The sequence below is a fragment of the Xyrauchen texanus genome, chromosome 33 (genome assembly GCF_025860055.1).
Source record: "Xyrauchen texanus isolate HMW12.3.18 chromosome 33, RBS_HiC_50CHRs, whole genome shotgun sequence".
Classification (NCBI taxonomy): Eukaryota; Metazoa; Chordata; class Actinopteri; order Cypriniformes; family Catostomidae; genus Xyrauchen; species Xyrauchen texanus.
This window is the reverse complement of record NC_068308.1, coordinates 28,874,762-28,898,872: the sequence shown is the minus strand read 5'-3', so window position 1 is coordinate 28,898,872 and position 24,111 is coordinate 28,874,762. Positions and strand designations below refer to the sequence as shown.

The 24,111-nt window shown below is 37.0% G+C and overlaps 1 protein-coding gene across 2 annotated transcripts in view; it reads right to left on the bottom strand.

Moving 5' to 3' along the window:
* Window positions 1-24,111, bottom strand: part of LOC127627183 (ankyrin repeat and fibronectin type-III domain-containing protein 1-like) — a 126,152-nt gene that overhangs the window by 64,956 nt on the left and 37,085 nt on the right. For both annotated transcript variants that reach the window (XM_052103461.1, XM_052103462.1), the window contains one exon: window positions 6,752-6,789. In XM_052103461.1, the coding sequence (XP_051959421.1) occupies window positions 6,752-6,789 (38 nt within the window). The remainder of the gene's footprint in view (window positions 1-6,751; window positions 6,790-24,111) is intronic.

Here is a 24,111-nt window from a genome sequence, read left to right as displayed (position 1 = left end):
GAATGTAAAACTGATACCAACATATTGACATGACCTTAACAACTTAACAGACATAATCAATGTGTATAAATTATTTGGAGTTTATAGAGTATTCAATTTGTGGAATGAATCTTTTTTTTTTCAACACATCACATTTAACACATGAAACTAATTTGACATTATATGGTTTCATTCTGCCGAGTGATTTCTAAAGACTTGTAAGAAATATTGTAATAATTTACAGAGAGAATAAATAGAATATGTTAATTTTAAACCATAGCTTTGATGATCATTAAATTAAGCCATACAAAGAGTGAATATGACTTTTCCTTTATTAATATCATGTAAAATTAATTATTCTTCCTATCATAAATAACTTTCTGGAAAAGTTTCTACATCATTTATTGATAAATGAAAGCTATATGATGATGATTGATCTCAAGTCACCCTAGTAAAGGTTCCAGGGATTTCTTTTGCAACCATTCATTAGATGATTCATGAAGATTTGTATGTCACTTGTGTATACATTAAAGAGTTTACATTTTAGATGTTAACAATATGTTCATATTGTACGTTAGCGTCTATCCAAAATGACAAAAATTCTATTCAAATAACTATGAATAATAAATATATCAACAATGTCTCGGAAAAGTGACAACGGTATTAGGCTAATATATTTAGGGAGGTGCTCTTTCTTTAGACAGACCATTATTTCTTATCTAACACACAACTTGTGACTTGCAGCCATGAAGTCTGAAATTTACTGGGTTCCTCAACTCTCGCTGTTTCGCTACCTCGGGTTATGATTATTTGTTAAATAAAAGTGCCTACAAAACAACTACAATGTTTGATTCTGCTCACAATTTAGACAAGGATGAAATGCATCTTAAGCAAACATACAAAAAACATCAAATCATAACTAAACCTCAAAACACATTTTAAGGGAATTAAAGTGTTTCATAGGAGTTCAAAATGTGTTTATACACTTAAAATGTATCGACATACTGCAATGACACTTGATATATACAGCACCAGGGACTAGAGGTCGGTTTTAACTGCGTCAAAACCACTCAATTATAATGGCAAAATTTAGAAAAATATTTTCCATGAGGGCAGAACAAAGCTGTTTCCATAGCTGCAGCTTAATAGCAAAGATATCATCGTCTTGCATGCAAGCATTTAGAGGACACAAGCTTAATGAAAACTGACACTAATGTTACAGTGAGGCGCCCATGTCATCGGTCCCTATCAGTATATATCCTTGAAAGGGTATTAGGAACCAACAAAACAAAAAAAAAAAACAGCCCATGGCAATCTCTGATAAGAAACAAATTAATTAATTAATTAGTATTTCTTGACTCTACTAATCAAGATGATGTTTACTGGTACATCCGGTTTACATTTGAAGAGCATCTGCACTGTTTAAAAGTGTGAAATCGCACTTTCTACAGGATTCTACAGGAATCCCTCTGTGCAACATAAAACATTTTTTTAAAGCAAGATAAATTACCCTGTAAAAGTGTTGTGTGTCTATAAAGAAAGGAACAAATCTAGCCAAAAGGAGGTTAAAGGAATAGTTCACCCAAAAACATTTCCCAGCATCATTCCCAAACTATGTGGTGCTAGAGAACGTTTTCAAAAGCCTTCATTTTCAGTGGAGGAAACCGCTGTTCCAGTATGGATAGCAATCCAAGAGGCTATAGAAGCATATTAGTTTAGATGCTGCCTTAACTCACCCTCATGTCATTCCAAACCCAAATTACTTTCTTTCTTCCATGGAACATAATGGAGAAAAATAAATCATGTACTCTTCACTCTTTTCCATGCAATTACAATGTAAGGGGACTTGAGCTTTCAAGCATTATAAAGGATGCAAAACCAATCTAAAATCATCATAAAAAGGGTTTATATGACTCAAGCGCTGCATTCCCATTCTTCTCAAAGAGTTAGTTACCCAAAAATGAAAATTCACCCTCATGCCATCTAAGATGTGTATGACTTTCTTTTCCTGTAGAACACACACAAAGATTTTTGAAGAATACCACAGTTCTGTAGGTCCACATAATGCAAGTGAATGGTGACCAGAACTCCAAAAGCACCAAAAAGAAAACAAAGTCAGCATAAACATAATCAATAAGACTCCAGTGGTTTAATCAATGTCTTCTGTAGCAATCCAGTTGGTTTTGAGTGAGAACCAAAATATAACTTCTTTTTCACTATAGATCTTGACAGCAGTCTCCTTGGTGATCATGATTTCAAGCTTGATTACACGTCCTATAGCGCCATCTAGCGCTCTGCACATGTGTCAAGCACTAGGAAGTGTTATCCAGATTGACCGAGGAGCCTAGAGAAAAACAGAGAGCCTACAGTGAAAAAGAAGTTATATTTTGGTCTGTGCCAACTCGATTGCATCAGAAGACATTGATTAAGCCACTGGAGTCGTACGGATAACCTTTATGCTTTTAGGAGCTTTAAAGGCCTGATTGCCATTCACTTGCATTATATGGATCTATAGAGCTAAGATATTCTGTTTGTGTTCAGCAGAAGAAAGAAAGTCATGCACATCTGGGATGGCATGAGAGTGAGTAAATGATGAGAGAATTTTTATTTTTGGGTGAACTAGTCATACAATAAGAACAGACCAATAATGTCCCCATTCAATGTACAGTAATTGCATGGAACCAAAGGGCCAGTACATTCTTCAAAATGTCTCTTTCATGTTCCACAGAACAAAGAACACAAGGATGACTAAATAATGACAGAACTTTAGTTTTTGGGCTAACGTTTCCTTTTTAAAAGCGATACTAGAAAGAGACAATGAGTAATCCAGGCCTGCTAATAATAGTATATAATCACAGGTGTTGAATGACAAAAAGAACAAAGAAGAGTATGCAAACAGGTGGAAAGAGTGATGTAGACAGAGCAGATCAAAATGAGATAAAAAAGACTGTAACAATACCTTTAGGTTAAATTAATAGAGAGCTAACTTAAAGCAGCAACAGCCCGCACATGTTAATGAATTTCACGTCAAAATTTTGAGCACTTGTCACCAAACCACTTCTGAATTCATGTAATCAAGTGACTTAAACCTTATCAAGTCATCTCACATTACAGCTAGTTTCCAGTTATTTCTCAATTCATGGAAGGACAAGAACAAATCTGCAGCAGAAGGGGAGCTATGAAATAAGCGAGTGAGTATCCAATCAGAAGAATGTATACCAAGTCACGACAGCGTGAAAGGGCAGATTTCTTCTCTCAGCAGGGTTTTGTGTGTGGCTCCTCTCCACAGCTCAATGCTAAGAATTCCATTTGCTTGGCAGGCAAATCAAAGGCTATGACAACAGCTCAAAGACGCACACCTCATCAGGGACATAGATTAGATTCTATTAGCATTTTGTTCAAAAACTTACTGGCAGTCAAATCCATGACAACATACTTGGATTCCTCAGGCAAAGAGAATACCACTTGTAGAACCAAAATTAGTCTTAAAACAGCTACTGCAATAAACATAAAAACTGTGGGAAGTGGCTACTGAGCCAAAATCCCGCTCAAAGAATTTATAGTGAATCATCGGCTGGATGTGTGATTTTATTAATTAAATTGTTGTTTTTGAAGATGTTTAATGGTGGTACCCACCTAAATTTTTAAAACTGCATATTTCACATACAGCCAGTCTGGTGGTTAAGAATCTAGGTTGCAAAAATAAGGGTTACATTCAAGGACAGTTGAATGCAATCCTATCAGAATAGACCTACATCCCATTTCTATGTCAAGATCCATCAGTATAAAGCACTAGTATTATATATATATATATATAGAGAGAGAGAGAGAGAGAGAGAGAGAGAGAGAGAGAGAGAGAGAGAGAGAGAGAGAGAGAGAGAGACTTGTTTTTGTTTGTTTTTTTGTCGAACATCAAAAGGTTAACTAGTCCTACTTGTGTACTTCCAGATCACTTCAGATTGAAGGCTGCCACTGATTTTTAGGGAAATATTTCAACTTTGTAGGTACATACAATGCAAGTGAATGTTGGCCAGAACTTTGAAGCTCCAAAAAGCATATAATGGCAGCATAAAAGTAATCCACATGACTCCAGTGGTTAAATCCATATCTTTAGAAGTGATAAGATAGGTGTGGGTGAGAAACAGATCAATATTTAAGTCATATTTTACTATAAATCTCCACTTTCACATTCTTCTTTCATTTTTGCATTTCACATTCTTTGTGCATATAGCCACCTAACTGGCAGTATAGTAAGAAAAAAATTATAAGAATATTTTTCTCATCCACACCTACCTTATCGCTTCTGAAGATATGGATTGAACAACTTGAGTCATATGGATTACTGTTATTCTGCCTTAATATGCTTTTTTGACCTTCAAATTTCTGGCCACCATTCATTTGCATTGTATGGACCTACAGAGTTGTGATATTCTTCTAAATATCTTTGTTTGTATTCTGCAGAAGAAAGAAAGTCATACACTTTTGGGATGGCGCAATTAAGGATGATTAAATAATGAGAGAAATTTCATATTTGGGTGAACTACTCCTTTAATGACAAGCACAACAACCATGTAGAGGCAAATACCTGTAATGCTGTGTTTATAAATAACTGATTTTGTAAAGCTGAACTTTTGGCATTCGATTAAGGACTCCATGATTCAAGCCTTCGGTTTATAAAAGTCAAGTGCCATATAAATCTTATATAAACATTATATATATCTTTACGTAACCCTCTTTTACTAGAGCATTACCTCCATGTGTGGGCAATGTGAATTTTCGTGTCCCAGGCAGTTGTGAGTCAGCTTCATATTTGGCTGCATGCCAAAACTATGATAGTGAACAGTTCATATTAGCATTTTCAAGCACAACTTATCCTGAAAATAAGCTAGAACTTCAACCAGATAATACTTTCTTAGAAGAATTCAATTTTGTCATAGAATTCAGACATCAAAAGTAATGTTTTGACTGATGCTGTCACTTTAAAGTCTCCCATGTCAAGAGCAGTGTACATCCATCAATGAGAACCAGGCTAGACAGCATCTCGACTGACAGAGCATAAATCAAGCAGATGACAACTGGGCCTGATGTTATCGTTGTTCATTGGAAATGAATAGATGACTCTGACGTTCTTATTTTATTATTATCTGAATCCATCTTTTATGCTGAAGAAATTTTGTGTATTTTTTCCAGCTAAAAAAGTTATGCTGGTTTGTTGGTCTTAGCTGGTCCCCAGCCTGGTTTGGCTGGTCTGTTTAGCTGGTTTTAGCTGGTTTTAGATGGTTTATGGCACATGCCAGGCATGAAACCAGCTTAAGCCAGCAAACGATAACCTCTTTTCTGCAAAAATCTCTTAAAAAAAATATATATGTTGACTGTGCAAATTGCATAATGCTCATTACAAGATTATTGTTAATGGTCGATAACACAATGTAACCCTTTTCCTGTTTTAAACTGGTACAAAAGCTGAAGCACAATACATTATGCATGTGATGGAAAATGGTAGCATCAGATAACCAACGAACAATACCGAATTTGGATGATACATTTTAAATCATTTAAATTATTATTATTTCACAACATATCACCTTTTCCACCACACTGTTGTTGCGCTTATCTTTGGAATTAAAGCTAAAGGTCTTGATTATGTCTTTCTGAGGCTTAAACGCAGCTTCCATTCAGTCGATCTCCATGGCAACACTACTAGTGCAATATTTTTTAATGGATACCATGGGCTCTACTGACTTCAGACTGCTGGATGTGAGCTTCCTTACTAAGGAGGAAAGCATTCAAACAGTTTCCCTCTGCAGCTATTAGGTGTGTGCATGAAAACACACTATAACCAAAACAAACAGATACAGATCAGGGGTTTAAAAAATGGGTGTTTTATTTAAAATAATTCCTTTCACTAGAAGGCTTTAGAAGGTATCAAGGCAGAAAATGCTGTAGCATACAGTGGTAACTTTAATTTATTTACCTATAGTGTGTGACACATCTGGTTTTGTGTTTGATGTAATTATGTAATGCTATATTCCTGATGGGAATGAAAATGAAAATACGTCTATAGCTGTAGATATTTTTCAACTGTATTGCTTTCATTCATAAATAAATTGTACACAAACATTAATTAGCAAATAATAAATGCTGCTGCTAATAGCTCCATCAAGCGATGATTAAAAATAACCCGTGAGCTAATTTATCTAGGAATCACAAAGCTAGAATACTTGGAAACTAAGATTCTCTAAGACTGACCAGGTGACCAGAACACCCAATTATGTTCTAATAATAGTGCATATAACACTCTGATCTCTGCTGCCCATAACTTATGGTCCTTAACAAACCCTAATGGATTCATATTGATAACAAAGGAATAACCTATAGACTGAAACATGCTTCTGACATATTGTTGTTAGAACCACAAAGGATGTCAGAATAATAAGAAGCACAAAGAACTGTATAAAGGTATAAAGTTAAGCAGTGCCGGACAGTTAACAAGACCTTCTGCACACATCAGAAATAAAGGTGCAGGAATAAGAAGTAGATAGGATGGTAGGATTAGAAAGGCAATCGCTTTTTGGTGTTTGTATGTTTATTTAAATCCAACTGAGGTTTTAGTAATACGATGTGTTAAAAAAAGACTTTACACCAAATATATTATCCACAAGTTTTTACACTCACACACAGTCCTTTAATAAAACATCTGTTCGATGAGCTTTTGCTCATTGTTATTTAAAGGAGATTAAAATAGGTAAAATAAGTAAAATAAACCACTTACTTTTTATGGGTTTCATATCTGCCAGTGGCTCCCAGAGTCTGCAAAATGAAATGAATGAAAAAGTAGAAATTGAAACATTTGGTGTCCCTTCAAAAGGACAGTTGTTGTGTAAGCGTGTTTTCAACATTAGTTATGAATTAGTTATGAATTCATCTTTACAGTTAGCATTCCATTTGAAAGATTTTTTCCTCAAGATTCAATATCTGAAAACTCTTTTGAGCTTGAATTGTTCACTATATTGCCAAAGGTATGTGGCCACCCCCTTCTAATTAATGAGATTGGTCTCTAAAGAATTGTTCTTTGGTCTCTAAACAATTCTAAAGGATTGGGTGCTTCTAACATTGTTGTACCAGTTTGGGAGGGCCCTTTTCTGTTGCAGCATGATAATGCAGTATAAAAAGTGAGGTCCATTAAGAAATAATGTACTGGTGTCTTGTCTGGAAGGACTTCACTGACCTCTACAAAGCCCAGACGTGAACCACACAGAACACTTTTGGAAAGAATCGGACTCAGACCAAATGGGAGCAAAGTCTTTCCAGAAGTGTTGAAGATGTTATAGCAGCAAAAAGTGGAATTAATCCCTATGGTTTTTAAATTAAATGTTCAACAAAAACATGAATGTTGGTGTTCAGGTGTCCACAAACATTTGGCCATATAGTGTAGGAATAGTATTGTTTAAAGTTTTTACGTCATGGGAAATCAGATGTTACATATGTCAAGTAAAACGTTTTCCAAATTAATGTATTGTGTTACTCATAAGTCAAGTAAAGCCTAACCACAACAATGCATAAAAACAAAGTGTCTGAATTACTGTCCTAGAATCCACAAGGAAGAACGCAAATCAACATGTGCAACAGATGTGTAAATGTGGCTCTCATAGCTTTTGTAAGGAGAGTTATTATATTAACACTGTCTACTAACACTACGTCAAATAGAAATACTATATTTTCTAATTAAAGTGTAATCAATGTAGTCACCAAGCACGTCTGTTTCGAGAATCTATGTCCCCACATTTGGGAATGTCAGCCTTACTGTTGTCATAGCAACTTTTGAAAATATGTTTTGAAAATTACGTTTATTGTAGATGTGCGTATTCTTTCATCTGACATCTAAAGCCATGCACAAGTGCTGAATACTGTTAACATGGACACAAACCAGATCAGATCCTTATACATTTAACTCACCCAAAGGCTTAAATGTATCATGAGCAGCATATGAAATGAACACACAAATGCGGGTGAAAATCAGCCATCTGTGCTGGGTACGCTCAATTCACTAGTCAATTAAGAAATGTATACATGCTACAATGTTAAATCCCTGAAAATATGTCTACAGTTAAGTTGTGTGTCCAGTGTTTTCCATAGGCTGTATAGAAACCTTTTTTTCAATGAATCAGTAATATGGTCTAGCAAAATGGTTTGAATCGGTTCACAATTCAATCCGAATCATTTGGGCAGCTCACTGATGCACACAGTAATTTGGAGGTCTTTCTCACCTCACACACTTTATAACTCAAACAGAGAACACAAAACATTTGATGAAGTGGAATACAACAACCTGCTGAAACAAAACCAGCAAATGCATCCACTAATTTGTCAACGATAAACTTCCAATACCAGCCAGTGCAGCATGTGAAACAACTCTGTAGTTCAGGTAGCCTAAATATAATCTAACCAAAGAGTATTGAAACAACAAAGTTCATTAAAATAAGTAAAGTGCCAAAGGTTGGACCTGTAGCATGGCAGTACCATGGCATTCTTTGAAGTACCTGTTTATACTATGGTACATCAATATGTAATCATTAAGTAACGTTGTATATATCGAAATTTGATATTCTGTACAAACTAAATGTACCGCCACTGCTATCGTTTTTCAGTAATGTAAAAGTATTTTCACAACAATGGCGCTTTTACAGAAACAAGCGACAAATAGTATTGCGGTTACAGCCAAGCAAGACAAGGTAGTAATTAAACATGCTAACCTAAACCATCATCTTCCTCCTAAATGTAGCACTGGAAAGACCCAAACCTTTAAGTGAATCAGTTCTTTGGGCGGCTCATGAAAGTGAACTGGCAAAAATAAAAGATTAACTTATATTTGGAGTTGGGATGTCCAATTAATTTAGGAGAACAGATTTGTTCGGATGTTCATTTAAATGAACAAGTTCAAATAAACAATTTATCAATTTGCTTGAGACCCGGCGAAGAAATTACAGAAGTTAATTGCTGCTGTTTATCACTAAAACTCCTCGCTTCATCACCATGTTTTTAATTCTGCAATATAATATATGGTGTTTTACGTTTTATGTAGTATAAATGTATTTATGTTCAATGTTAAATTAAGAAAGTTGTACTTAGTATTATTTTTTAAATGTATGTTGTAGGCCTTGAGTGCTAGGTTGTGAAGCACTGAGTTTTGTAAATCAGGAGTACATCTAGTTATCTATATAAGCCTAATTTACAAACAGGAGATGCATTTACCCTAAAAAATGAGAATGACTTAAAGGTGGTGTAAGCGATTTCAGCCATTCTACTTTCAAGAGTCTGAGCCGTTGGATTAGCCACGCCCCCTCTTTCTAATACCCTGCACTCCAAACATACCAAATTAGCTTTATTGAGACCGACATTGGGCAGAAATGGTTGTCAAAAACAACAACAGCAAAATAGCACTCTCAACTGATAAATGTTATGAACATGGCTTAAAAATGTCAGTAGTCTAGAGCTGTCAGAGACAGATGAGATATCTTACAACACTTATTTCAGTAATTTCTCTCAGGGATTAGGAACATTTTTGCGTACCTATAGGCCATGAGACGGGACCCCAAATTTGGGCTACCGGTACCATTTTGAGGGATTACATTTCTTTTAGATTTTCATGAAGGTACACATCTCTAGTGTTGGAAAATGTGTGATAGCATCCGATCCATGGTAGCTTTCATTAGAAATCAACACTTATATCATCCTACCTCAAGGTAAGGTGTTCAGTGACTACAAGAGAGAAAAATGCTTCTATAATCCAAACGGTTGTTCTCTTCTTTTGCAGAGTGTAGGATCTTGAAGACCATCAATAACAGAACCAAAATTCAGTGGCTTTTCAGAAATTGAGTAGGTCCAATCACCTGTCCATCATTATAATTAGCTGTGTATTCTTAAAAAAAAGAGCTCTACCAGATCGATTAGGTGAATGGTTGTATTTTTCTGGAACCAGATGTGATAAGAGACTTGTGGTTTTTTGCATTGGAAGAGGCAGTGTCGGGGCTTTAACATTATGTGTCAACCACCTTTCTAGGCCTCTGTGGCGCTGAGAAACTTTGAGTTGAAAATCGTTTAAAAAATCGTTCTATTGAACAATAGTTTATGGTGATATGGCTGTTTTGTTTTATGTTTTGATCCCATGCTTTTTCTGATTTGGACTGGATGTCATATGTGGATTTTGTGGAGGATGTAGTCCTTGGTCTTTTACGATCCTCACGTGAAGGAAATTGGACTTTGCATCTTCATGCAATTAGAGTACTCCTACCATGGTGTTTCGCCTATGATAAGGTGAACTACGCTCGATATCTGTCTTCATATTATGCTGAGATGACCAATCTCCCAGAGAGGAATCCTGAAGTCTAGCAGGCATTTCAGGCTGGGCAGTTTTCAGTGCAACTATCCAGCAGCAATCCTTTTGGCAAAATCCCAGTAGATCAAACCACAGAGGTAACTGTCAATAAAGACACCCAAACTCCTGGTGGCACAGCTGGATTCAGCCTGAAAGCAGGAGCTGTCAAAAGGTACTACATCACAGCTGAACACCGTAGTGCCTTCCTTGGTCACTTGAGAGACATGATCCAAGGCAACAGATCTCAACTTCAGCATGCAGAGCTGCAGCAATCAAGAATAAAAAGGATGAGGAAGCAGTGTCAGCAATTGTTAGTCTCATTCAGGGATGGGTAAATCCCTTTGCTGGCAACCAAGACCTCATCAGCATCTCTACTGCTAAGACTGCTCCTAAGGACATAGCAGCTGACCTCATGATGGCATCTGAAGTAGGGGAGAAAAGATATGCTGCTTTCAAAGAAGAAAGACTTGAAGCAGATCCACCAATGAAGAAGTTCCATGATCCAATAAAAGCCAGCAAGTTGAAAACTTTCAGCACCATGTGCAAAAAGAAAGAAGTCAAGTCGAGTGGGAGAACAATTGTCCTTAAAGCAGACAGATCTCTCTTTGGACGAATCATTGTTATGGCTCAGAGTCGCAGCCTCCACATGGAGGATGTTTTCTCTCATCCTCTTGGGCCATTGCCTTGGGCCCTTTCCACACCTGATGGGCTATTGCGAAAGACAAACAAAGCTGCTCTAGCCACTTCACTGCAGAAAAATGTGTCAGTGGCAGAACAAGTTCCGGAAGACTCCGCTACAGTGATAGATGGCATGAACTTGGTACAAAGAGTCAAAGGTGATGAAGCCACCTTTGGAGATGTTGCCAAGACAGTCTTTTCCATGGCACTGAGTGAGGGTAGACAGAGCAGCAGAATAGATGTTGTTTTTGATACATACAAAGAGAACTCCATCAAGAATAGTGAGAGATCACTGAGAGGTGAAGAGACAGGACACCATTTGATGAGTATCACTGATACACAGCTAGTGAGACAGTGGAGGCGTTTTCTGGCACAAGTCAGTAACAAAACTAACCTAATTTCATTCTTAGTGAAGGAGTGGAGCAAGTCCAAATACAGGGAACTACTCAAACATAAAACTCTTTTTGCAACTGTCGGTGATGCTGCCCATGCAGTTGAAGAGGGGTATAAAGCTGTTGTTATCTGCACAGAGGACACAGATGTTTTCATCATGTGCCTTGCTTTCCATGACACAATTGGGGCACCTTTGTACCAAAAATGTGGAGCAAGGGCAAGGATAAAGCTGATTGACATCAGGAGAGTGGCAACCTCAGTTGGTACAGAAGTCTGCAAAGCTCTTATTGGTATGCATGCATATACAGGATGCGACACTGTCAGTGCTTTTGCTGGGAGAGGTAAAGCTAGTGCTTTAAAGTACCTGATCACAGACAAGAGTGTCCAAAACACATTCCATGAGCTTGGCCAGAACTGGGACCTCCCATCTGAATTAATGGACAAACTGGAAACTTTCACATGCCAAATCTACTCCCCAAAAGCAGCAATGACAAAGGTCAATGACCTGAGAAACCGTCTCTTTTGCGCTAAGAGGGGTGAGCCATCAGCTTCCACCATGCCGAGACTGCTTAGTGAAGCATGCCCAAAGAGCTAACTACCAGGCTGCATTATGGAGGAGATGCTTGGAAAGGGACCCAAAAGCACCTAGCCCTGTTGGTCATGGATGGAAGATTGAGTCTGTGGGAGGAGTTGACCAGCTGGTAGTTCAGTGGATGGATGGCCAACCAGCACCTGAAGCTCTATTAGATTTATTGGCCTGCAACTGTCCAAAGCACTGTGTGTCCACTACTAAATGTGTTTGTGTTGCAAATGGACTCAAGTGCACGGATATGTGTAGGCAGCCAGATTGTGAGAATCAAGCATGTGTTTCAGACACTGATGAAAGTCATGATGACAATGGTGATGAAGTGGACATGGAGAGTCATTCTTACTAGATATGACAAATGTATAATGTGTACTATGCCACAAATCAAAGAGTAAAGTAGTACAGTGGGTTAAAACAATGCATCTTTTGGTAAGAGGTTAAGTAGCATTTATTGCATTCTTTGTGTAAAAGGTATAGTTCATTTAATTCCTGTTAAATTTGTTGTAAATAAATTATTTTGCTTATGTTCCAAAACCTTCTCAATACCAGACTAAACAGTTAATCTTCTCACAAAGCTATGATCTAATATGGTATGCACGGACCCTACCACTTACTTGTTCTCAAAGGCATATATGTTGGGTTGGAAACCTTTAACTCTGTTTCCTCAATACCTCATTAATAAAGCAAAAATGTGGCAAATCTCTGGCATTAGACAGACATTATCATAAAATGCCACCAAGTCAAATTTCATTTATCCTTTTTCTTGACATATGTTTGAAAATCGTCCTCCGTAACCAAAAACTACCTTGAATCTAATGCTATCACACATTTTTCAAATACAGGGTCATATACCTACACAAAAATCACCATGCGGTTTAATCCCTCAAAATGGTACCAATCAACCCTCTTGTCTCACGGCCTATTCATGAAAAAATAGCTTACAGCACCTTTAATTTAAATACAGCACCATTTCAACACTCTTAGCACCTGATTAAACTGGATTGCAAATGGACTGAATAATACGCTGATTTTTGTGCAATAATAGCACACACGATGTTGGTGTAATTCTATTGGGATCTCGCTTCTCGGTAATTTTTCTTTTTATGTTTTTTGGTATTGTATGCATATGGTTCACTCCATTTCACATCCTTAACTTGTTAAAAGTAATATGCTTGGAGGGAATTCTCATTAAATGAGTCCTTAATTACTCTTAATATAAATTAAAAGAAAGGAACACATTCCAATTTCCACAACATAATCCCCCCTCTACTAGCCAAACAAAAGAAATGAGACACTATCAAGTAATTATCTATACACCTGTCATGTGTCACTCGAAAATAAATAAATATATATTTCAATATCTGCACAAAAGTAACAAGATTATATATCATATTAATATAAAAAGAAAATAAACATACACATTCTACACAGTCCAGACAGTGTGTGTTATGTAGGTTAAAAGCCACAAAAGGCTCAGCAGCCTTGAAACTCCTCTATTTCCTCTTTCACAAAGCCAGAAAAAAACATATTTTCACATAACGAAGGAGCATGTCTTCCATGATGTGACTCACGGAACTGTGATGTTCAAAACAAGCAGAATCATTTCCATTGAAGATGACACATTGAAGACTTTGCCTCAGTGTGTGGTACACAATGTTCTATTCCAAACCCAACAGCGCCTGTTACTGAAGTAATACTTCCTTCCAAATCCAGTAGCGTGAAGAGTCGTGCATCTATCCAGGAGGGACTGTGTCCCCCATGAATGATGCCTATTTGCATACATGATTTTTGATCAGATCTGCTGGAGATGATAACAAAGATCATTAACAAGGTAATTTTGGGAAGAGAACTGATATCTAATACTTTGACAATTCCATTACAAACTACTGTTTCAGTCAGGTTTAATTTTTTACTTTTAACTTTAACCAGTTGATACACAATCGCACGCACTCGGTAGTGACGTCACTCTGCTTACATTTAATATATAATTTACCATCTATAAATGTAATTAATATTAACAAATTATACATTTTTTCAAAGGTCTAAGGGTTCAACATTGATATCCGATCTCTGTTTCACGATAGCAATACTCCAGAAACAGCAATTTAGTTATCTGTGCCAGGAGTGCAAATGAAAACATGCAATATCAAAACGGGACTTCATACCTTTGTTATGAAAACGCGATCGCCAGATGAATCCAGTTCACCACACATGGGACAATTGTCCATGTCATGTGTTCATTGAAAAACATCCAATAGCACTTTTTGTCCATAAAAGTGATCAATCTGGGAAATATTTATATACTCTCCATTGTTTACATGAGATCTCGCCTGAAAGAATGACTCTTTGTCGTCGTTCTTCAACAAACTATGCAATCTGAGCAGCATTCATGTTGTAAAACTGTAAATGATCTTATATATTAGAGTCTCATAAACAAAATGAGCATGTCTCCAAAGTCTATTTTTAAAAATGGGGCATAGTTTCATTCATAATAACCAAGCAGTGCACTCAGATTTTGTGTCGTCTTGAAAGGCGGAGTGTTCATTTTACTCTGTACACTTCCAGAAAAAAGCTTGCAGGAACCTCATTTTTTGTTAGATCATCTTCAAATTTGAAAATTAACTTCTTTAGACTTTTGGTTTTGAGAACATTGTATTTCTGGGTTGTCTTGGTACTTTTATTATTGTAAATACACGTTCTGCACAAAATATTTCTATAAACTTCAGCATCTCTAACTTTAAAAAATAACAACATATATTAATTCTGAAACTTGAGAAATAAAGCCCAAAATGTCTTCTTTCAAAAGATACTACAACTGTGTCCATACTCCAAAGGGTCCAGTAAATACAACCATTTAAGTTCAGGTATGTCATTTTCATGGTTTGTGCTCAAAAAGGGGGTGCGTATCAACAGGTTAACATTTAATACTATGTTCTGATTTTTAATAGATGACTAGTCCCCAGACCACTGCACACCCAGCCTTTTGCTCATTTTGTCACACTAGTAACAGTATAAAGGAGATCACAACTCATATAATGAATGGGAGAATTCAAGGAAGCCTATAACGCAACCTGTGTGCTGCAATCATCACCTGAGCTATAAATGCCATGTGAATAATTACTTTGGAGCCGCAGGAAAATGATTCGGACAATGCTGATTGGCTCATGGCACCACTAGAATGCATATAGTTCCAAGACCTTTTGAATGGCCATCAATGGTGAAAGATGCTACAGGATAGTCGCTAATGAAGCACTTGGGAATGTTTGCCACTAGCCAATCAGTGTTGCCATGGCATCATTAGGTTTGTTTGACTTGATCTGCATCTTGATTTAAAGATTGGTGAGATTTGCCGTTTCCAGTCAGGGGAGGCTTTTGTGCTTCCCATCCCGTGCTGAACCTACATCAGTCACGGCAGATCACATGAGGTTTGTTTTCTTTATTGCAGATGAAGTGAAATTCAGACAGATAAATGCTTGAATTTTACATAAAATAAAAAAAGTCCAATAAAGCCTATATTTTTTTAATAACATTTGGAGATGGGGGCGTGGTCGTGTATATGTCTGCAGGAGAGGGAACGTGGCAAGGCTCATCACCTGGGCTGTCATTATCATTAACACTTGTCTCTCATTATAGTGATGGTGGAGGGAGACCTGAAAAGGCCGACAAGTGCATCAGTCAGCATGAGAGACCAGAGGGAGAGACGCATGTGGCTGCGCTGCATGTATGTGTGTCCATGTTTGTTTTATGTTGTTTTCAGTTGAGTTTTACATAAAAACTTAATGTTGACTGTTCAGCCGGTTCCCACCTCCTCCTTACTCATCCTTTAACTGTTGCATACCAGTAAAGGGCTCAGTATTATTATTAATTTGGAATTTTTTTATGTATAAAAATATTATTACTATGACAAACATAATATAACATGATATAAACATTCAAACTGGAGGTGTCAGAATGAACACCTTGGTAATGGCATACTACTTTACTCCATATGCCGACATAGCAGAAGTAGTGAACGCCGTATGTGAAGTGTGCCATTATGAAAGCAGCCCATGAAAAACACATCACCATTGTGATGTTGTGAGTCTGGACAATTGTGAATAAGATGTGTCACCATTCAGAGCTCGTGCAGCTGCTTTCAAGAAACTGCACTGACTGTGTCAGCCGGCTGTTCTCAATTCCCTCTCGCTGTATTTTGATGGCACACTTCATGGTAACAGGGTGATGGTGCTGTCTCAAGTCGGGAACATTTCTAAACGACATGCACTACTTCATTTCCAGTGCTGATCAAGACTGTGGCTCCAGAGTGATAAGTCACATGGCATTTTCGACTCAAAAATTCTGTTTCCAGAACTATCCAAATTGCATACTTCCGGGGTGTCCTTCACAAGCCAAGTAACTGCTATTGAGATTAATAGGAACGCTACAGGATAGCGTTTCCCAGGTATTGTAGACCACATTGGATTTACTGCTGATTTGACATATGTTATTGAAACATAATCTTGACAAACTATTTTATAGATGTTAGTCTTTTCCATTCAAGTAGATAGGAGCAGTACTGGTCTATTGCCTTGAAAGAAAACAGCTACCCTGGGGATTTGCTAAGATGGCAAAGTGAACTGACTTGAACAGATGGGAATTTGGCCATACTCAGCAGGGCAATGTTTTCAACTTGAACAACCAGATCAAACATAATCCAGCAAAAATGACAGAGCACTCTTAAATCGTGAACACTGCAAATTGTCTGAGTGCAGAAAAATGCAAGCCGACCAGCACTTTGAGATTTCTAATGGAAAGAATTGCTATCGACAGCTTGCTGATTTTGGTGAAATGTCACACTCAGGAAGTTCTATCTGGAACATGACACAGGGCCACTCACTTTAATGTCACTGGACCTTCTAGGCTAATACAGCAGTTCAGAAGGAGACGGCTGTCAATATGTGTGAGTAAAAGGAGTCTGGAAGGGCTGTAATTGCTTTAAACATGGACAGAGACCGAGACAATATGCTGACATTGTCTTTCTGTCTGTAATGCAAAACAGAGACCAACGGAGCATGTTTCTACTTATAAAATTTCTAAGTTCATGTAGTTATACAACTAAACATATGACTCAGAAAGTTGTGAAGATTGAAAATAATCTTGTTAGACTTTTTGGAAAATCTTTGTAAAATTCTCTAAATTGAGTGATTAAAACAGAAAAAAATAAATGATTGAATGAAGTGAATGATGAATACCCGAATGTTCATAAACCAAATGACAGCGATGATTGATAAAAAACACAATAATTGATGACTTTTCAACAACTTTTTATCTTTAAACCATTTAATTAAAAATGTTCTGATTGGTTACGTTGGCATATTGGGTGGTACCTTGTGGTCTTATTGGTAGTGATAGTTATAGTCAGGGTTGGGGAGTAACTAAATACATGTAACGTTTGGAGTTTATTCATATTTTTCTGTATCTTGGGATGTACAGAATGAGTAACTGTTATTTTTTCCCTTAATATTTAGTGTATTGTGATCCAAATGTTGAAATATTCTGATCTTTTACTTGCTTGTTTCTCATTCATCTACATTTTTTCTTGTTCGATAAGCATCACTCAGAAAATAAGGCAAAATACAGAAGAAAAGTCTGTAACAATTTTCATTTCATACCCACTTTAATGTTTTATGTTTCGATTCTGTACAGCGTTGTTTACCTTTGGAAAAGTGCTACACAAAATAAATGTACTACTTTTATTATTATTATTATTAATCCATTATCTGCTGGTGGAATCCCCAAACAGAAAATGCAGGAACAGAGTTTAGACTTTGCGCTGAGATTAGATGTGCATCTCAAATGTCTTATTTCTCAGGAAAATAGCAAATTGCGCTTTGGGCCACTTCATTAACATACAATAAACCCAGTTGGAACGCATAAACCCACAGATAGCACAAACACTCTATCCCATGCCCACTTGCGCTGCCATGAAAACTGTGCTTATAATAAGAGCTCTCGCGAAAATTGAATAAGATGTAGCGCACGGTTGTTGCGCTTAGTGCTGCGCTTAGTGTGGGCACGAAAATAGATCCCATAAAGGGTTACTCTAACCAAACATTTAAATTCTGTCACCATAGGCAGAATGAGAGCCTCAGACAACATTCACAATCATTGTATGAAAAAAAGATGGAATTCAAGTGAACGGTGACTGAGATCATCAGTATCAAACATCTTTTGCGTTCTGCGGAAAAAAAATATTCATAAGGGTTCAAACGTTCTACATGGTGCTTTGGGAAACCAGGCCTGGAACAGAATGCAGAGGTGTAGAGACTAGTTTTTTTTATAGTTGAACTAATTTTAATTTGACATGCCAACTTAAAAACACTGTACATATGGCACAAGATACTAAAAACCAGCAAGAATAGATTCATGCAGTAAAAAACATTTTTTGCGCACTACATTACACCTCCGCACATTTACCCATGAGCCATCAGTGACAAAACGGGTTTCTATGAGCTCGAACTAAAACAGCAGGTATTCTGACACCTCCACTGTGCTGCCACACAACAGAAAAACAGGCCAAAGCTGTTCATACAGTGGACTGATAAATACTGTGAGCAAACACTCTCAAATCAGAATCTGACAGACAGGAAACGGAAGCATTCAATACCCAAAATATCAGTTCAGCAGGATAGACATCTGGTCTTGTGAGCTAAGAAGTAAAGACTTAAGGTTAGATGGCTTTCACCATTTCTCTTCATAAACATGTCAAATAAAATCTTCAGCAATTCCTCTTTTCACAACACACTAAATAATTCTGCCTTTGCTACGGCAGAATGTCTCCACTGGTGCATCATAGAGGTTTTTTAGAAATTAGACTATTTGTTTTATTACTCTACTTTGACAGTGAAAAATATTCTTTCCAGCCAAATCAGCCACAAAGAAATGCAATTATGAATAAATGTAGAGATTTGGGTCAGATGTTGAAAATATCACTTGTCCTTTTGGTTCAGCGCTTACATTCAAATTTTCCAATTATTTGTTGATCATGTGTGTCTCATGCTTTGCAAATGTTTTCTGTAATATTTTTTCATTACTGTATATTATAGGTATAATTTTGTGGTGGGGCCAGTAAAATTTTGCCACCTGTCCCGTAAAGCATGGGATAATCTCTTATTTAGAGAATAAATGATGCATCCAGTAACAAATCAGTATGGGACTCGATTCGTCCAGTATTTTAAGCTGCCACTACTTTGAGGTGCATCTTAAAGCACAAGTCACAATCGGAACTACTGGCCTAAGTGGGCCAGCAGAAACATCCTTATTTTTCAGCACTGACATTAAGAAATAATCCTCAATATAGAGTCAGAGAACTGCAGTGTGTTTGGTGGTGCGCTGATTGGAAAATTAGTTAGCATAAGCGCTGCCATAATTGCAGCCCATGAGGAATGTGGAGGTGCATGACCTCAAATTGCAATAATCAATAATTCACTTTGGCTAATTTATATATGGTTCAGTCAGGATGCATAGTCAACAAGAGGGTTTTTATGGTGCAAATTTAAATGCTAATTGCTCTGCTGCCAGAGGATCATTATGGATGCCTGGTTTATCTAATCTGCCCCCTGAACAGTGCAAAGAGTTGTCTGCTGCTTGACCCTGTTCATAACAGCTTAAAAGATCATACTGAAACTGAAGTCTGTTTTCAGCTCTGGAAGTAATGAATGAAGTGAACATCTTGAACTGAACTCAAATAACCTCTTTCTGTAGATTAGACTAGACGAGCTCCGAGCTGACAGCCAAGACAGTCAAAGGCTTCTAGAAACTTCACACTTCACTGTTCTAATTTAAACAAGGCCTTTATTTTCTATTTGTCAGTAGAGTAAACTGTAGCATGGTTGTTAAACCTCTCCCAGACCCAATTAGGGGAGCAATGCTAGCATTCATAGCCCAGATCTCGCTTCTGGTCTTGGAGGAAGTCCTGGCAACTCCAAGCCCTTGTGGCAGCAATATTAAGTGACTGCTGAAATTCATGGCCTGCATAACCATTTTATATGTCTAGGTGACAACCGGCTTTCATATGGCATGGGTGTTTTGCAACACATTAGCAAATTTCATAGCCGTTTCATTATTCATTAGCATGCTTTTGAGTGGGAACACACAGGCCTGGTGTGAAAAGCAGACGCATTCCCTTTATTGCAATTATTGGCAATACTTGTGTTAATAGGTTGAAACAAATAATGAACCTCGATTACACTTTCTCATGCTTCTTCCGCAGAAGAAATAAAGTCAGATGGAATTATTTTAATAGTTATTATTATACTATATTATATAGTTATATACACTATATTATTATACTATTAACATAAAAGTGTTTTCTATGTGAAGCTGGTTTTGCATTGATGCTAGATGTATCATTCATTTGCTATCATAAAATGTTAGCTTTTGGTTAGTGTCCATCAAGTTTAAAATAAAAAAAGAAAATAATCAAATTAGATGGCATACATTTTAATTGTATCAAGTATTTATTTCACTGGACTATCTTAAAATTGGTATCATCACAATAATGTATTTATTAAACAAAACCATTATAAATACATTGGTTGCATTTCCAGCAAAAATAACTACATTGTGACTGCAATACTGTTAGCATGACATAAAATTAATTCTAATTTTCTCTAATTATAAGACTTTAGCCATACTACCTCTATACTGTGAAAGTTAATGTACATCATATTTCTGTAAATATATTTTGATTTGTTTTACATCAAAAGGGTTGTCTTTAAATCATGAACAGAATTCCAAATAAAAGTAATTTTTCAATGTCTAGCTCATATACCTTTTACTTTATGCAATATACTATTACCATTATCTTTCCCATATTGTGCCTGAAGGATTACATAAATAATTCACTGGGGAAAACACTGACATTAGCTTGATTTTAGGCATCATATGTCAATCTTTTTAATTCTTCTCTCCCTTAGTAAATCTGATGTTTTTCCCCTCGTAATGTGCTTTAAAATTGATTCCACCCACCCACCCACACAGACAAGACAATCACAAACATCTGAAACCAGAAATGTAAAGTAGGCTGCTGCACATTGTTATCCAAACTAATACAATGACTGGGTGCAACAGGGCTTTGAAGTTATTCTGCAACGTCTTCAACCCACGCACATCACCTTAGGTTAGATAGCATCTGCCGGCACGGAGAGAGAGGGCAAGCTTGCCCCCTTATGGTTTCATTACGAAGTAAACTTCAAGTAAACTAAAAGAGGGCACTAGAACTTTCCTGCAGAAAGCGAGTCGAACTACACCACTGTACTTAATCCAAGTGAAAAGAAAATAGCCCTCCCCCGTTAGACAGCACGCAAGTTCTCTTTTGGCAGCACTTGACTATGTGGACTCTGTAATGACTCTGGCCGCCTGATTAGAGTGATAGACACGCAGGAATCTGGCAGGCACTGCCAGAGACCGCCACACCGTGGAAAGGAGGAGGGGAGGGAATAGAGGACAGAACGTCAGACAGTAGTCTGGAGTTAAACATCCAGGAAATATCCTTGCAGGAATGTAGACCTTGTTGGATTGAACTGCAGGGATTAGGGGCACCAAAAGGAATGGGTAAAAGGTGGTGAGTTACTTGCAGTACATTTCCCTGGGTAAAAGACAAGTTAAGGCTGTTTCCACACTTAGTTCAATTGCTCGATCCGAATCCAAGTTCAACCTTTACAGTCTCATGACAACTCATAATAACTTGAATGTTATGGTGAAATCTAGGGGTATAATGGTTCAAATTTCACTTGGTTTGGTTTGGTTTGTATCATGGTTTTAGGGTCACAGTTTCGAAAAGGTTTGTTATTTGCAATGTTCTGAAAAAAATATATACTGCCAAATCAAAAGTAAGAATAGTCCTTTTGGAGACAAACACTTTAACAGGTTTGCACTTACTAAAATCTCCATGTTTTTACTTCAGTAACCACAGTTTAACCATGGTATTTGTGGTAAAATCATAGTAACCAGAAAATGTACATGGTTAATGTCCGGATTACATACTATAGTAAAACCATGGTTACTATATGAAACTACAGTATTACTGTTGTAAAACCATGGTTAATTGTATTAACACAGTGATTTGTATACCTGGGCAATGTGGGTGTAAATCATTAATCATGTATCTATAAATAACCAGTATATGACACTTGTGTCAAGCAATGTCTGCAAACAGTGTATTTTGCCAAATTTATGACCACCATTGCTGTAATTGTCTGCAAAAATAAAATGTTCCCAGACAGAAGACTTGAATGACGCAGGGGGATTCGCTATATACAGCATGTTTTCTCCACTTGGCATTTTCAACAACACACTAACACATGCAGAACTGAGATGTCATCAATTGATTTAATATACTAACAGTTAACTAGACAGCTACTCTGTAGAAAGTTGAAACACAGGTGGACCGTATCCATTTACAGAGCCATACCGGTGAATTAGCAGAGGTTGTAACCAGGGGTGTGGTCACAAGGGTGGCTGCCACCCGAAATGGAAGCTTTACCACCACACTTTCAACCATTAAAATATTACTATTTGTATACTGATGTAATAATTCTGTAGGATTATCCATGAACAAAGCCATCAAATGAACACAACATCACATTCCACAGATCAGAGAGATCCCCCACTGAGCCATTAGAGCATCATAAAAATGTATCTATGACACCTAAATTTCTAAAGGACCCCGTCTCTCCTATGCCTGCTTAATTTCAAACTAGGGTTTGTAATGACAGAGCGGACCAAAAAAAAAGATCCTTCTTTGTTCCACAAACTTAAACCCTCAGCATGACCTTCTGAACTTGTGAGATCCTCATGAGATCCTCATCCCAGTACTTGTGATGTAACCCTATAAAATATAAACCATACCTCGCCTTGCTAGACAATCCTGAAAATGACTATGATCTGTGATCACTTGTATAACTGACAAATTAATTATTATAGCCGATGTACCTTTTAAAATATGTATAGTTATTGGTAATCACTTATAACTATAATCAAATCGATTATTATAATCTTTAATCTGATATGATCCATCTCATTCTACTAAGAATGGTAACTATTCAACTGGATATAATACCCCGGAAATAAGGCTTCTCATGTGTAATGTGTGAAGGAAATTTGACTGTGGTATATTTTGATAAATAATCTCATCACTGTTTTTAAAAAATTTCACTTCAAAGCTATACTTAAATATGTGTAATATTATTTCAATAAGCCATGAGATAAAAATTACTCCAATAAGCGAATTAATCATAATTCCCTTATTAAAGCTAATTCCTTAGAATTGCAGCACTTTAATCCGTACCATGTACATTTATACTACCAAATTTCCTACACTACGTTTCATAGCTTTTAAGAGTTCATAAAATTCTCCTTTTTTGCTGTTATTCAAAGAAGACACTGACACAACCACACATACATAACCATGGCACACCTTCAGTCCTAGTATCTGAGGGCTACAAAGTTACATTATGGTAAGGCACAAACAAGAAAATTGAATTATGGAAAATTCTGTTTATCTGGTACAATCGACTATAAACAACCCTAATGTTAGGGATGCTGACGAGGACAGACGAGGAGTGGGGATCTAACTGTGGGTTTTATTGAAAACAAAGTGAAAACGAACAAACAGGAACAAAAGAAACACCCACGATGGGAAACTGAAACTAAAATACGAAAACATCGAAGGAACACGGACCTGGGAAAACACGGCAGGATGAACACGGCTAGACAGGTAACAGAGTAAACATCAGGATATAAACACATCTGAAACATTCAATGATCGACAAAGGAATGGAGAAACAAACAGGGTTTAAATACACAGACACAGGATGATCACAAACGACAATCAGGTGCGAACAATGACAGAGTGATGAGGGCCGGGAATCATGGGAATTGGATTTTTTTTTTACACAAAGACTAGTGACACACAGGGCAGACAACAAGGGAATCGTGACACCTAAACCCATTCTGAACAATTTTTCAGAATGGCTAATTTATTGAGTCCTTCACCCACAGAAATGCATGCTGGGTACCCGACGGCGCTACAGTATGTTTTGATGTGTAAGCTTATTTC